We start from the raw sequence: 15,831 nt of genomic DNA on the forward strand, positions 1-15,831 counted from the left end.
AGGAAGCAGGCTAAGAGGTGGAGCTAATGGCAGTAAAAAGGAAGCAGGCTAAGAGGTGGAGCTAATGTAAACCACTTCTAAGAAGCCTGGCTATGAAGGGAAAATAAACATAGGACAGTAGCTAAAATAAGATGAGAGGTCGAGAAAGTTTGGGGTTGTTTTTAAGACACCAGAAATGTGAGCAAGTGTAAACAGTGATAGAGTCTCAGCCCAGAAAACTTTGTAGAGCTACAGAACTGCATCCAGAACTGCCTCCTCTAGATCCCTACTTAACTGTCACAAAAGCATTTACAAGTCCCAACGTTCAAAACAGATCATTACCTCACTGTCCAATCCTGCTGTTACTCCCGTATTCCTCATCTTGGTAAAAGGATCTGTCTATAAAGGACCCAAGCAAAGAATCTGAGTCTTCCTCGACTCTCTACCTTAACCGTCCCCAGCACCCCACCTTCTCGACTCCACTGGTTCCTAGACAGTCTTGCAGAAAATTATTTTCTAAGTACAGAAACAAACAACTACCATCTATTAGTATCATCTACCAAAATCATTTTGTACCAAACTACCCTCATTTCGAATGAAAAGACAACTGTTCCCCAGAAGGTTAGCAACCTTACAGTAACTGCACTTGACACCATTCTTACATTTCTCACTGCACTGAAGACCACTGAGAATGCAGTGTCCTGACTGACTTCTCTCATTAACACCTGTGATACTGGTGCTTTCTTTTTCTTGAATTCCCATTTGCTAGTTGATAAGTTCCTTAGGAGCAAGGCTTGTTACTCTTTGTATCTGTAGTATTTGGTACAAAGCAGGTGCTCAACAAATGTTTGTTAAGTCTAATGAAGAAAAAGCAATAGAGAAAGAAAATGAAAGGGTTAAAAGAAGGCAGAGAAAGAGAGAAGAATCTTTGGAAAATAGCTACCAACTTGTAATTGAAGCTGAAGATGGATTAGCGATCTCTAAGCCAAAAGGATTCTTGACTTGTCTCATTTGCTTTTTGAAAACTCTTGTGTTGAACTGGGTCTCTTCTGAATTTCTCAAAATTACTGGAACATCCCAACCAAACCTGAAGAAAGGTAAAAATAAAACAATATATAATTTTAACAAATGTTGAAACTTAGGTTACATGTAGAATGTTATGCTTCATTAGTTAATCCTTTTAATGTAAGTATCAGAAAAAAAGATTAAGTTATTCAATTTACATTATATTAGAGAATTAATCTAGAAATGTAAGAGATTAGAGGCCCCATACAATTGCAATACATTGTTCAACTGGCTGAATCAACAAACTCTTGAAAACAGAATTCTATTGTCAATAACAAAGGAGCATACTGATTATACACTGTACCTAATGTAACAGCAGAAACATGAAAAATAAATACATATTTAATATGCAGACTAGTTGATATTATTTCTCAAAGAAGAGACCTTTTAAACATCAAACATAGCCCTTCATTTATATAGCATATTTTCTGCTTTTAAATTTCATGTAAAAATGTGATAATGCATACTGAACAGACTTAGAAGAAAAATGAAAGGGACTAAATTCAATTCTTTATAAAATCAGAAAACAGCTCATTTTACTCAATTTAAATAAAATAACTGAAAATGAATACACAGTTTAACCAAGGGACTTTTCAGTTAAGCTGGCAGTTAGGTTCATACTTGGATGCACTCTCTTCTCCCCAAACACTTAGTAGTGGTAGATAAAAATAAAAAGAGAAATAAAAAAATATACAGCTGAAATGAATAAACAAACTGTGGTGTGTTTAAACAAAGGAACAAAAAAAGTCAGCGATTAAATGGAATAAATCATTGCTACGACCACATGGATAAACAACACGCTCTGCAAAAGCAGCCAGACACAAAAGAGTACGTGCTGTGACTCTATAATATGACATTCTAGAGCAGACAAAAGAAACCTACGGTAGGAAGAAAACAGGACAATGGTTACTTCCGGGGTGTAGAAGCGTGGGCCGGCTGGGAACGAGCAGAAGGGAACTTTCTCTGGTGATGGTAATATTCTCCATCTTGACAGAGGTTTGAGTTGTGTAGATTAGTATTTTTCAACCAGTGTGCCGCGGCACACTAGTGTGTCCTGAGACATAGTCAGGTGTGCCGCGGGGAAATTAAACATGGGTCCCCAAACTATGGCCCGCGGAGGCTATTTATTCAGCCCGCTGCCAGTCGCCTCCATCCGAACATAAACATTCCCCTCACAATCCCTCCAGCTATCAGCGACAGGAAGAGTGGAGGCACAGGGAAGGCTCACTGACCAATCACCTTCTAGGATTCATCCCGACCACTGGCGATGAACCAATAGTAGGTCGCCTCTCATCCACACCCAGGAAGGTCCCGCTGGGGCTGTCACGCACTTGTCATTGTGTGGCCGTGGCAAGTAGTTGAAGCTGCTACTCCTCCCCATGGTCCCGATTTCTAATCCTGGTCAGGACTGGAGGTAAATGTTGCCACCACTAGAGGAAGCCTCAGCCTCAGCTGGCTATGTCTATCCTGATGGTGTATATAGATATTTGACCCTTTTCTTTTTAAAAGAGGCCCCCGCAGAGGGTGATATACAATGCATCACAATGTTATCTAACTTTAAAGCTAAAGTTTGCTGATCTTCCTTTGGACAGTTTTTGGTTATCTGTTGCCAAGGAGTTCCCCATTCTGGCCAACAAAGCTATTTTGACATTGCTCCCATTTTCAACCACATATCTATGTGAGCTGAGCTTCTCAAGCTTGACTGCGATAAAAACTAAAAACAGAGAGAGACTGAGAACTGTTGAGGAAGAGCTTCGTGTGTGTCTTTCTACCATTCCTGCCAGGATATCCCTTTTGTGTTCATCGAAACAGGCCCAGGTTTCACACTAAGTGAGTATAAATAAATTTAGAAACTATATTATTAACTATATGTATAATATGTACTGTGTTAGAGTGTCATTTTGTGTCATTTTGGTAGGTGGTGTGCCCCAGGATTTTGTAAATGTAAAAAATGTGCCGCGTTTCAAAAAAGGTTGAAAATCACTGGTGCAGATGATATATTTGATAACACTTCAGAGTTGTACATTTGATTCTCTATAAATATTACTTCAAAAGAAGAAAACTATAAATAAAAACAAATACTGAAGTCTAGCTATGCAATGTTTAGGGGTGAAGAGGACAAGTTACTTTGAAGTGATCAACAAATAAGATAGACTGAGGGGTGGATAGAAGGATGAATGGATCAGGACCGATAGGTAATAAAGATGTAGCAAAATACTGATGTAGAACCTAAGTGATGGGCATATGTATACTTACTGTGTGATTCTTTTGTTTTATGTATGTTTGAAATTTTTAATAATGAAATGTTGGAAAGAAGAGCCAAAGCTGGGTTCAAAGACACCTTTATGAATCTGAAAAGGGAAAGAAATATAAAGTAATGAGTAAGACTTATGCCATGGTTTGATGGGTCTGAGTCTGGCAGTAGGCAGTGGCAACTAAGCCTTCACATAGTAAGAGGGCCTTACAGGTGGTCCACTCAAGACAAGGGCCAGAGCCAGGTTCACCACTTGAATTCAGGAGCTGGGTTAGGCCAATATCAATATGGGACAGAACTGTCAGTATAAGACCTGGTTCTTGACTAGGGAATAGGGGGTGGGGTTCAGAAATCTGGGTGGAGGCAACTATAAACTAGTTAAAAAGCAAAGATAAGGACAAAGGGAGGTGGAAAAAAACTTCCACTAAAATTTAGGCTGCAAACTAAAATTTCAAAACACATGAATAAATCTAATGCCAAAAGAAAGCCAATAAAATTAACAAATGGAATAAAATTTCACTCTAGATGAATTTAATTTTATAGAAGTTGATAAGACTGTTCTGCCTTAAAAAGCTGAAAGGCAAGCCTCTAGCAGATCAAACTATTCACAATAAGTTAACTACATCCCAACAGCTCAGAAAATTTATATGAATACAAGATATCCAGTATCAGCTAGGGTAAAATTTACACTGTTTAGTGTTCAACAAAAAATTACCAGGGATGCAAAGCAGGAAAATATGGCCCACAATGAGGAGAGAAATTAATCAGTAGAAATACACCCCAGAAATGATATAATGCACATACTAGAATTAGTAGACAAGAACATCAAAATAATTGTTATAACTATACTTTCTTTTTTTTTACATTTTTAAATTAATTTTTATATAACCATACATTTTAAAGAAGATAAGCATTCCTGACTAGGTAGCTCAGTTGGTTAGAGCGTTGTCCCGATACACCAAGGCTGCCGGCTCAATTCTCAGTCAGGGCACAGACAAGAATCCACCAATGAATGCATATATACGTGGGCCAAAAATGGATGTTTCTCTCTCTCAAGTTAGTAAATAAAAATTTTGAAAAGGAATAAACAAACTAAAGATTGAGCATATTATACAGAGATAAGGAAGATATTAAAAAAGACCCAATCGACTGCTGAAAAGGAACAATACAATGTTTGAAATAAAAAATATACTGAATACAATTAACAGCAAATTAGATATTACAGAACCAAATATTAGTAAATTTGAAGACCTAGCAACTGAAAGTATCCAGTAAGAAACACAGAAGGGAAAAAAAGGCTGAATAACAAAAACATCAGTGAGTTGAGAGAGAACTTCAAGCAGTTTAATACACATGCAGAGGCGGGCAGAGCCAGTGAGAGAAAACTACAGACTAATATCACTCAGGAACACAGATGCAAAAATTCTTAGCGAATTAAATCCAATAATATATAAAAAGACTAATCTAATACATTATGACCTAGTGAGGTTTTTATCAGGAATGCAAGGTTGGCTTAGCATAACATTCAAATTAAAAATACATAAAAATAAAAATAATTAAAATTTTAATGTAATTCACTATATTAACAGAGTAAAAAAAAAAATCCCATATCATCATCTCAGTTCATGCAGTAAAAGCACTAGCTAAAATCCAATGTCTATTTCTGATAAAAAAAAAAACCATCAGCCAACTAGGAATGCAAAAATACTTACTCTGATAAAAGGCAGCAATTAAAAAAAATGTACAGTTAGAATCATACTTGAAAAACTTCTCTCCTCCTAAAATTAGGAATAAGACATATAATAGCCATGTGTCCTTAAGCAATCACTCAACCTCTGTCTCTGTGTAACTGTTACCCAAATGTAAAAGTTTAAAACAGGGCTTGGTACTATGTAAGTGCTAGCAATGATAATTTTTTTAAATTGATTTTTGAAGAGAAGGGAGAGAGGGAGAGAGAGAGAAGGGGGAGGGGAGCAGGAAGCATCTACTCGTAGTAGTTGTTTCCCGTATGTGCCTTGACCAGGCAAGCCCAGAGATTGGAACCGGCGACCTCAGCATTCCAGGTCGACCCTTTATCCATTGTGCCATCACAGGTAAGGATCTTTTTTAAAATTGATTTTTGGAGAGAAGGAAGAGAGAGAGAGAGAACAATGATAATGTTGACGATAGAATAGACCTAGGAGTTGGCAGAAGGGCTAGTAACTTTTTGACCCTCAGAATGAATTACCCCACCGGTTCTGTCTCCACTGCTCACGAGTGCCCCAGCAGTGCCTTTCAGTCAGAGTGGAGGGACACAAGTCATAACCTCCTATGACAGCCATATGAGAACACCTTCCCCTTCTTTACTTCATCCCCTGGAGTGAAAAAAGTACATGAAGAAAAACCACTCTATACATACATTTCTGGCCCCTTCCTCATAATTTTCATTCTCCCTACCTTCTCCCATTTATCCTTCAACCCCACTGCCTGAGCCTATACCCACACTACCAGCAGCGAAATGAGAATTCAGCTCTCATAGTGTTCATTTCTACTGTAGGCTCCAGCACTGTATTTCAGGTACTTCAGCATGTTGTACCTAAAAATTTCAATTAAAGAATCCTTAACTGACCTGTGGTGGCGCAGTGGATAAAGTGTCGACCTGGAAATGCTGAGGTTGCCGGTTCGAAACCCTGGGCTTGCCTGGTCAAGGCACATATGGGAGTTGATGCTTCCAGCTCCTCCCCATTCTCTCTCTCTCTCTGTCTCTCTCTCCTCTCTCTCCCTCTCTCTCTCTCTGTCTCTCTCTCCTCTCTAAAAAACAAAAATGAATAAAATTTAAAAAAAAAAGAAAGGTTCTTTAAAAAAAAAAAAGAATCCTTAAAGATATAGGAGTCAGAAACTCAAAAGGCAGGGCTTTGAGTAAATAACTAGTAGCAGCTGGTTCTGAACATGATATTTCTTTGCAATATGCTTTATTTCTCCATGATGTATCTGGTTTTAATATAAAAAACGTTTTTTCAAACCTTTACATATAATCAATATTGTAGAAAGATATACCATATCTGTTCCTTGACCTTGTATACACTACAGAATGAAACAAATAATTTGAGATGTAAAGTGTTGCTTCTCTTGCCTGACCAGGCGATGGCACAGTGGACAAAGCATCAACCTGGGATGCTGAGGATCCAGGTTCAAAACACAAGGTCCTCGGCTTGAGCACAGGATCGCTGGCTTGAGCGCGGGATCATAGACATGACCCCAAGGGCACTGGCTTAAACCCAAAGGTTGATGGCTTGAAGCCCAAGGTCTATGGTTTGAAGCCCAAGGTTGCTGTCTTGAGCAAAGGGGTCACTGGCTCAGATGAAGCCACCCCCCACCCCAGTCAAGGCAGGTATGAGAAAGCAATCAATGAACAACTAAAGTGCTGCAACAAGTTGATGCTTCTCATCTCTATCCCTTCCTGTATGTCTGTCCCTGCCTGTCCCTCTGTGTGTGTCTCTCTCAAAAAAAGTGTTGTCTCTAAGCATACTTATCCAAGGCTGTGTGCTTCAGCATCACATGAAGAATGGACAAAGCACACAAAAAATTATTTCCGTTAGATGGGGGGTGAGTGGATACTGGATGCACAGTGGGACTCTGAGGGGCCTCTGCCCTCTGAGGGCCTCATCTTGGGGAACTAGCCCTCTCTTGGCATGCCCCAGGTCACCAGCAGTAGCAGTGGCACCTACATCTGTCCCATGGTGAGGAGGAGAACTGGGCAGCCCTACCCCAGGCCCCTGCACTTACTCTCTTTGTTGAAGAAAAAAACCCGCGAGATTCATGTACTGTATGATGGAGAGAAAAAGATACCTAATGTTCCCCCCAAAAGACAGTATATTTGTAAAGTGTTCATTAAAATGGAGAAAAAATGAAAAAAAAGAATTGACAAAGCACACCTATTAACAGAAATCCACCTCTTTCCATTTTTTATTTCTCTGTTTCCTGTGCAAGCTTAGGCCTACATTTTCTAACATCCTAAGGTCCTTGATTTAACTTGTATACATCTTTTTAAATTGGTATTATGAGCCCTGGCCGGTGGCTCAGTAGATAGAGCATTGGCCTAGCATATGGACTTCCTGGTAAGATACCTAGTCAGGCACATAGGAGAAGCGACCATCTGCTTCTCCCACCCCCTCTCTGACTTCTCTCCCTCTTCCCCTCCCACAGCCAGTGGCTCCAGAGGTTAGAGCATGGCCCGGGGTGCTGTGGATAGTTCAGTTGGTCCTATCACACCTGTCTCAGATTCTAAAAATAGGTCGGTACCGACCATCCGCCCTAGATGGAGTTGTCGGGCGGATCCCAGTCAGGGTGCATGCAGGAAGTCTCCCTCACTATCTCTTCTCCTCTCACCTAAAATTAATTAAATTGATTAATTAATTTTAAAAATAGGTATTATGAATCTTGCTCAAAATTGGCCTTATCTTATGTAAACTTTTTACTATGAGGGATAACATATATACAGAAAGTACACAAAACATAGTCCAGTGAATTACCAAATAATTGTTTTTCAGATGAAAAATAAAAGTGTCCTCAAAAAGTTTCCTTGTGTCACCTCCCCTGCACTACCTCTTCCCTCTCCATTATATTGGTTTCAGTTGCTATAATTTCATTTTTGAATTTTTATATAAGTGAAAGTATGTTGTGTATACTTTTATTTCCTATCATACAACATTTTACTTGACTATTCACTCATGTAGCCATGTTTCATGCATTTTTGTGGCTGTATTGTATTCTTTTGTATAAACATGCCATAGATTGTTTACTCATTCCACTCTTAATGGACATTTAAGTTACATGAATAATGCGTATACAAATATTCGATGCTCTCAGTGCATGTACATGCATTGGCTAGGTAGACACTGAGAATGGAGTTTCTCAGCCATAAGGTCCATGCTTCTCTAACTTCAGTGGGTAATGCTTGTAACTGTTGTAGGTAGTAGTATCAATTCACATTCCCATCAGCAACGAAAGAGTGTCCCCTTGCTCCAGATCCTTGCCGAAGGATTATTAGTCATCCTGGTGGGTGTGTGGTGGCATTGCATTATTGCTTTACTTTCTATTCCCCTGATGACCAGTGAGGTTGAGCACTTTTTCTTATGTTTATTGCTACTTGAGTGTCTTCTTTTGTGAAAGCCCTTGTCAAGTCCTTCCTCTGTTTTTCTACTAATCTGTCTTTATCTTTCTTATTGACAGAAATTCTTTATGTGTTGTTCTGAATATGAGCCCTTTGTTGGATTTATTTTCACCCCTTCTACATCTTGCCTTTTCATGTTCATAATATCTTTTGATGAACAGAGATCTTATTTTTCACACAAAGTCATTAACCTTTTCATTTAAGGTGAATGGTTTTGCTCTTTGGCTGTTCATTATTGCTTTATCTGCGCTATGTCCTAGCTCTGCTACACTTCTCAATTACAATCTCCGACATTTTTGTATTCCTGTCCTCTTAAAGGAGTTAGCCAGGCACGGCTAAAGCAGCCAGCACTCAGTCAAAGTCCACATTTCACTTTGTCAGCCCTGTTCCCCTGGTATCTTCACGCTTTGGGGGGAATTAGGGTGCCGTGAGGAGAATTCACTGTGTAATAGAGTGACATCCTAGTCTGACCACACCTCTTCTCCTAAACATCATGCTCAATATACTGAGATATGGAAGAGGTTGGAAGAGGTTACTTGGGCAGCTGACCCACTGATGACAGGCTGCTTTCAGTCAAATTAATCCTAAATCTTCTCACACACCTGACCCAGCATGAACGTGCTCATTTTTGTACAAAAATCTACAACTTTAACAGTTTTAACTTGTTTGATGTGGACCAATATTTTTTTGATATATTACTCAAAAGCCAATGTGCAGAAATGCTTTTAGAATGAGGTTAAAAATTGGAGACTGGTTAAATAGAAGTCCACAGTAAATGTTTATAATGGTTCTGTAAAATACTGGTAAGTAGACCCGGTTATGTGTCTTTGGCACCCCTCCTTACATTGAGTCTTTTCCACCTTTTTAATCAAGTACTTGAACAAAGACATTGATGTCCTGTGTATTAAAGCGTGGCTGATATGACATTAGAAATAAAATTGTAAAATAGAAAGTTGACCAATTTTTCTTTTAATCAATTCCATCTTTATCTTTTTTCCACTCAAAGTCATTTTGGCAACTGTTCATACCAACTACATTAATGTGTTTTAACATTCATTACTTTGTCTTTTATATGAACTTAGCCCTCCTTTTTTTCCATAAAGAGAATTTTCCATTCTCTTTCCTTTATTGTTATAATTTTATTTTTCTATAATTCTGGTTTTACCCATTTCTAAATTGTCTGTTGTGCTTGTTCTAAGGCTTAAACTTCCAGGACAGGGATAACCTGTGGCCTTCTGACCCTGCTCACATTGTTCACACTGCCTGCACAACAGCGAACTGCACACACTTCCTCAGCTTCTTCTCAGTAGCTCAGGCAGTAGGACTGACCTCCTTTCCCTGTGCCTCGATTCTCATGCAGTCCCTCATGAATAAAGGTTACTTTGAGGCTAAGTTTCAAGCTCAGTGTAAAACAATTGTTATCACACCTGCAGCCTTTAGAAAACACAGAGGCAGTCTGCAGGGCCTCCTTCCCTGTGCAATCTTCCCAAAATGGTCTCACGTCTAGCTGGATACTGAGCCCGGATCAGCACAAAAAACCCACTAGTGAGGACACCTCTGGTAGGGGACAACGGCCGTCTCTCAGGGAACTGCTGTGCTAATGACTAAAATAGTGACTCAATCTCTAAAATTCTGCACCCTTAATTACAAAAAGAAGAGTTAGAATGAGTGCTCCTATTAAGGCCTTTAAAGTCTGAAATGCATTTCTAGAGTTTTGTTTTTTCTTCTAAGATGTTCCAGGAAAATCATTGCCAATGCATCAGATATTTTACACCCTGAGAAAATACAAACTAAAGTTGTCTTCGTTTCCTAACGAGGAATGTGCACCTCATCACCAGCCCCGTCACACACGAGCACCCTAACACATTTGACAAGTGAACTGAGAAGTCAAGGGCAGAGTGTCAGGCAGGGCTGGTCGAACACAGACACCACTGCAGTTATTTAAACACCAAAAATTGTTAACCAAGTACTGAAGGACTGAAAATGCAAGAAGGGGACACTAAGGTATCCCCTAGGGCAGGGGAAACAAAGGAGAGAGTGGGGATAATCAGAAGTCAGAAACTTAGAGACGATCCCCCAGGAGCTAGGGCCCAGATTTTTTTGGTAGGAGCTCTGGCCAGCTGGTGCTGTTATCTCTAGAATGCCACAGGGCTCTTTTAGGTACAAGGAAAAATTTTAAACTCAAGCTGCTGCAATTTGGGCTAACTGCACTGCCAGGGTGAAGGCCAATGTTGCAGAAACGGAGACAAGGGAAAGTGACCAAACTTTCCCAGAAAAAGACAGGAAGGTTGGAGGAGGAATAAGGAACCTTAAGGAGGAAGAAGGAAGATAGTGAATCAGCACAAGAGAAATGTGGTTCACAAAGCAGAATACAGAAAAGCTAGTTTGCAGCTGAGAAACAATTGCTTTTGAGAAAGTGCTGGAGGATGAATTACAGTACTGTATATCCTTGTGGCAGTACGTACTGCAGGATGTAGGGTCCTTCCCCTTCCCCGAGGGGACTTGCCCTCCCCTGCAATCAGAAGCTCCCAGTGTATGGATTGGCTTAGATCTGGAAACTGGGTGAAAGGGTATAACTCTCCATTGTTTTGACTCAAGTCAGGTTTCTTATTCCGGAGTTGGAGTTTTTCCTTGTACACAATTCATGTAGCATTTTGTAAGCCACTCATCTATTTTATTCCCAGGGACACTGCAATCCATTAGCCACTGCCAAAGATTCCTGCAGGCCAAAACATTTTCTGCTTTGTGTTCCATTACCCATTATGGAACATATGTCCACCTTGACTCCTGGGGTTATGTGTTGCCTGCCACTAGACTCCAAGTCAGGATGTCCACCCTAAGAGCGGCATCTCTAACCATCATAAATAGCCTAGAGGAGACAAGTGCCAGAACTGTGAAGGGCACCTCTCCTCTCAGTAATTTATCCCTCAGTGCCTTCGTGAACGTGTATCTTATGTCCCCTTGAAGAATGCAGTAGGGCAGCGGTTCTCAACCTGTGGGTCGCGACCCCGGCGGGGGGGGGGGGGGAGGATTTCTGATGGCTTTAGGCAACCCCTGTGTTTTGGTCATTGGACCCCCGCCGGGGTCGCGACCCACAGGTTGAGAACCGCTGCAGTAGGGGAGTGGGTGTGGAGATTGCATATAATAAACCCAGTCCAATAGTCTTATCTTCCTCACATTTCAGATTTCATCATCAATATGTGAGAAAAGTTCAGGCATCTCAACCTTATGAAATATAAGGCCATCGCTGAATCCAAGTTTCAGCCAACCAAGTATGAATTTAATACTTTAGATTCAGAATTTCTTGAGAATACACCCAGATCAATAAATTTGATCGGATCTAGTGTTACATTCTATCCTCCTTGGCCTAACCTACTTAAAACCCATTTCACACATATTCCCAAAGTTCCCAATGACACAAATTAGCAAAATTTTGCAATTATTTTAGAGGCTAGGCTATTTCTAACCAGGACAGGTTTTTGTCCCTGTACTATGGAGCATGAAGATATCTAGGCCCTGGGGCAAAACATAATAGATGCAGGTCTTGAGAATAGACACCCTTTGTAAAGCAAGTGCCCTAGGCAAGGAAGATTATTACAAAATCTTGAAGCAAGGGAAGGCCAGCGTTCTTAGACATGGAAAGCAGGCTGCGTCCACCAACAAGGAAGGCTCAGAGTGACTTAGGGTTTCAATATTCTAACCTTTGTCCAGGTCTGTTTACATATGCCCATTCCACATTTCAGGGCTCCACTTCTTTCCAATCAAGTGTCCTAAATGAGACCTCTGCAAGGTTGTGTAACTCTATGACCAGCACAATTAAAGCTATGTCCAATGTTTAGCCCTGTGGCCACATGAAATAAAGTGCTTTAGAACCACAAACACTCGGATTCTCTAAGACCTGACCTGAGAGTTAAAAGACCTGAGTTTGTCATCCTATCACCCCGTCCTCGTAGTCATCACTACTGCCATAAACAGTCAAGTACATTAGCCACTTGGTCCCCAAGAAATTGCTTCAGAAATCATTTTATCACAATCACCCAAAGGTAGTGAGTGATTTTATTAACTGTGATCCAATGTATGCCATGTATTACAAGAATCATATTTCCCATTGGCAAGGAGCTAAAGAAATGATCAGACCAATTCCCATACCGGATCTTTGAGGATTTCCCCCCACCAGAATCCCATTCTTAATAATAATTTCTTTACTGATATCTTTATCAGTCCAGTCAGAAAACCAAAATGACACCAGTTATTTTAACAGAGATAATTTCATATAAAATGTTAACTAGATGTTAAAGAACTGAAAAGGCAAAAATGGGACACTGAATATCAAAGAAGTAGTAACAGTAGGAAGTAACTACTGTCCTAGGACAAGGAGTAGAGGAAAAGAGTTATTAGAACTTCGAAATTTGGAAGAAGGACCCCTATGGAGCTGGGACTTATATCTGAGGAAAGGGTATTGATATGTTTGAAGGGATGCAATAGGCTGGGTCTAAGAGAGTGGAAAACTATAAACTGGAAAAACTGGGATCAACTGTTAGTGCCAGAGTGAGGCACTATTGCTGTGGTAAGATAGACCAAAAAAAAAAAAAAAATCAAACAGGAAGCAGCAACTTCTCTTGTCCCCTAGCCTTCCATTCTCCCTCCCCTAATAGCAAAGCTTCATGGGCAGCCAGCTACAAAGAAGAAATAAGGTTTAGAAATTCTGCCTCAAATTCACAAAGCAGAGTATATAATGGTAGTATGAAGCTGAGAGACAATAGCTTAATAACCTGTAGTCAAGAAGAAGGAGGGAGTAGGTAGGTCCCTGATTATTTGAGACTGTCAAAGAATGTACATGACTTTTCCATCTCCTTTCTGCACAGTGCTTGCAAATAGCAGGAGTTTAATAAGTGTGAGCTACTAGGGTTCACAGAAACCACCATGTAGTTGAATAGAAATACCATACTTCTAATTGCATAACTCTTTACTATTGCTATTGGGATTCCAATAATCAGAAGTTTCTGTTCTTTCTCCACTTCCCAGCCTATTGCATCCCTTCAAACATATCAATACCCTTTCCTCAGATCTAAGTCCCAGCTCCATGAGGGTCCTTCTTCCAAATTTCTAAGCTCTAAATCAGCTAGACAAGGAGAACTGTGGAAAGAAGCAGTGGGAAAGAAACTCAGACCTGTACTGAGGTAAAAACTATGAGAGAGAAAACAGATGACCACTAGGGCTTATATTCTGGGAGGTTTAAAAAAAAAGACAAAGATGAAGAACATAGTAAATTAATGGGATTAATGGGATTCTGATTGGGAAACTATTAGAAAGTTGTCTCCATGAGATCTAGATGGTTTTCACTGTTTCTAATCAATAAATCTGCAACCTTGGCTTAGGTTAGCAAAAAATGCTAGTAAAAAGTTGATCTACATGGACAAAGCTAACCCAGACAGAGAGAATAGTTGGGTTAGGCTCAAGATTACTGGTTCAACCCAAATCAGGATTATTACCACTGACATGGTCTCGTGGCCTCAGCAATGCTTAGTCCAAAAGTCCAAAGTTCTACATTTACCTACACTTCCACCCTTAGAAAAGTCATACCTAAAAGGAGTATCATTAAGTTTTCAAACCAAGCCTTAAACCTGGCTGAGCCAGAATTTGAACTAGTTCTATCTGATACTGAAGTCTTTCTCTTAACCACTACAAACATGAGGTTCCTGATTACCCTTCACACACAGAGGCTGCCATCATTACCAATATGTCCTTCACTCATTTTCCTCTTCCCAATATTAAAGACATATCTAAGATATCTAATTGGTTGGCCATTGAAAATTAAAATTTAGGGATATAAGGCAATTATTAACTAGTTACCTATTTTACTTAGTGGAGAAAAGTTACATTTCTTTAAGAATAACACTAATATTGTAGTTATTTTAAAATCCTGTGCTATGACTGCTTTTCTAAACTGGGCAACAGCCTCCTAATTCCAATTACAAGCTTTCTTGAAGAACAATAGTAACACTATCTGATGGGTCAAGAAAAACAAATTGTGTAAAATTGGTCTTAATCTTCCCCCACCCAGAAAGAATTTTATACTCTACTGTTTATAGTGTGGGAAGCATTGTAAAAGTGTAAAAGTGATCAAAGGGTATGTTTAAACTCATTTTACACAGCCTGCTGTATTCACTAACAGTTCTTTGCCTCTCTGCTCATGTAGTCTCTGAAATGCCTTCTATTCTCGACTATACATATTTTACTCCATTTATTTTTCAAACAAACTCATTCTTCAAAATGTAGCTCATGTCCTTTCTCGTCAATGGATGGACTAGCAATATAGTTTCAACTAGCTGTATCTACAAGGCTTCTCTAAACATGATACAATGGGAGTTCTGTTACAAGTCACACTGAGGCCAAGGGCTCAGTTCAGAAGTACAACAATCAGTCTTGTTTACTTTACTGTCCACGTCTGTGCACTGTACCGCAGGTGACTGGACAGTCTGGGCACACAGTAGGCCACAATCGGGGGCAGAAGCCTACTGGACACTCTAACTCCACACCAAGACCAGGCCCTTACTGGAAGCTTTACTACCCAGAAACAACGCTGGGTAAAATATCTCAATCCGGCATCACTGCCCTAAACCCTCAGCGACGGGGACCAGGCGGTTGTGCGGGACAGTGATGCAGGTGCGGTGTCCACCTTGTTTTCCTTGCGGAGCAAGTTGGAGCCCCCGGCACCAGCTCCCCGACAGTCCCCGGCACTCCAGCGCCGCAGCCGTCCTGCTGTGATGTCCCCAGTTACTCGCCGCGACCCCACTCCCAGTCTGCCCCTCCGTCCCTTGCCCCTAGCCCTGGGGCACTTACCATCCCAATACCAGGCCGGTGGTCACGATGAAGCAGGTAAAAACCACCGCGATGTAGAAAAGCGGCGAGTATTCATACAGCGTTACTAGAAACACCGCAGCCATCGGGGTCTTCTAAGCTGAACTGGAACTCCAGCGCCCAGCCCAGCTCAGCCCGCTCCGCCAGGGAGCCTGTACGGTGCCCCGCAGCGGACAAACTTTGTAAATCCGCACTCGCCTGGGGTTCTGATAAACTGGATTTAGGGGAGCCTCTCGGGCTGCGGGAGCCGGCGTGCCAATCACGACATCGCCTGCCGGGCTCGCCCCGCCCCTCCCGCTCCTGTCCAGAGCTATTGGCTCCACGGAGGGGTGCGACGGCTCCCGTGCGACCTGAATCACACGGCCCGACTCACGGGATTGGTACCTAAGGAGCCTCTTCTGTGCGGGTCTGTCCCAGCGGACTCCGCTTTTCTGCGGCAAATTCTAAACCGATGTTGAGGCAACTCTGTCCCAGACTCAGGTCAAGTTTTTATGATGCCAGGGAGAAGAGACACAGTCCG

General features: G+C 40.9%; 1 protein-coding gene across 2 annotated transcripts in view; it reads right to left on the reverse strand.

Annotated features, from left to right (window-relative positions):
• CGRRF1 (cell growth regulator with ring finger domain 1) overlaps nt 1-15,521 on the reverse strand; it is a 29,969-nt gene extending 14,448 nt beyond the window's left edge. Inside the window, exons 1-3 of one of the 2 annotated variants that reach the window (XM_066276910.1) lie at nt 15,294-15,443; nt 3,301-3,395; nt 927-1,066 (exon numbers count right to left, since the gene is read on the reverse strand). In XM_066276910.1, coding sequence (XP_066133007.1) covers nt 927-990 — 64 coding nt within the window. In that variant the 5' untranslated portion in view covers nt 991-1,066; nt 3,301-3,395; nt 15,294-15,443. Of the gene's footprint in view, nt 1-926; nt 1,067-3,300; nt 3,396-15,293 lie in introns of both variants that reach the window. The other variant, XM_066276909.1, reaches the window with a different exon arrangement.
• Between the last annotated feature and the right edge of the window lie 310 nt (nt 15,522-15,831).

The sequence above is a fragment of the Saccopteryx bilineata genome, chromosome 4, assembly GCF_036850765.1.
Source record: "Saccopteryx bilineata isolate mSacBil1 chromosome 4, mSacBil1_pri_phased_curated, whole genome shotgun sequence".
Taxonomy (NCBI): domain Eukaryota; kingdom Metazoa; phylum Chordata; class Mammalia; order Chiroptera; family Emballonuridae; genus Saccopteryx; species Saccopteryx bilineata.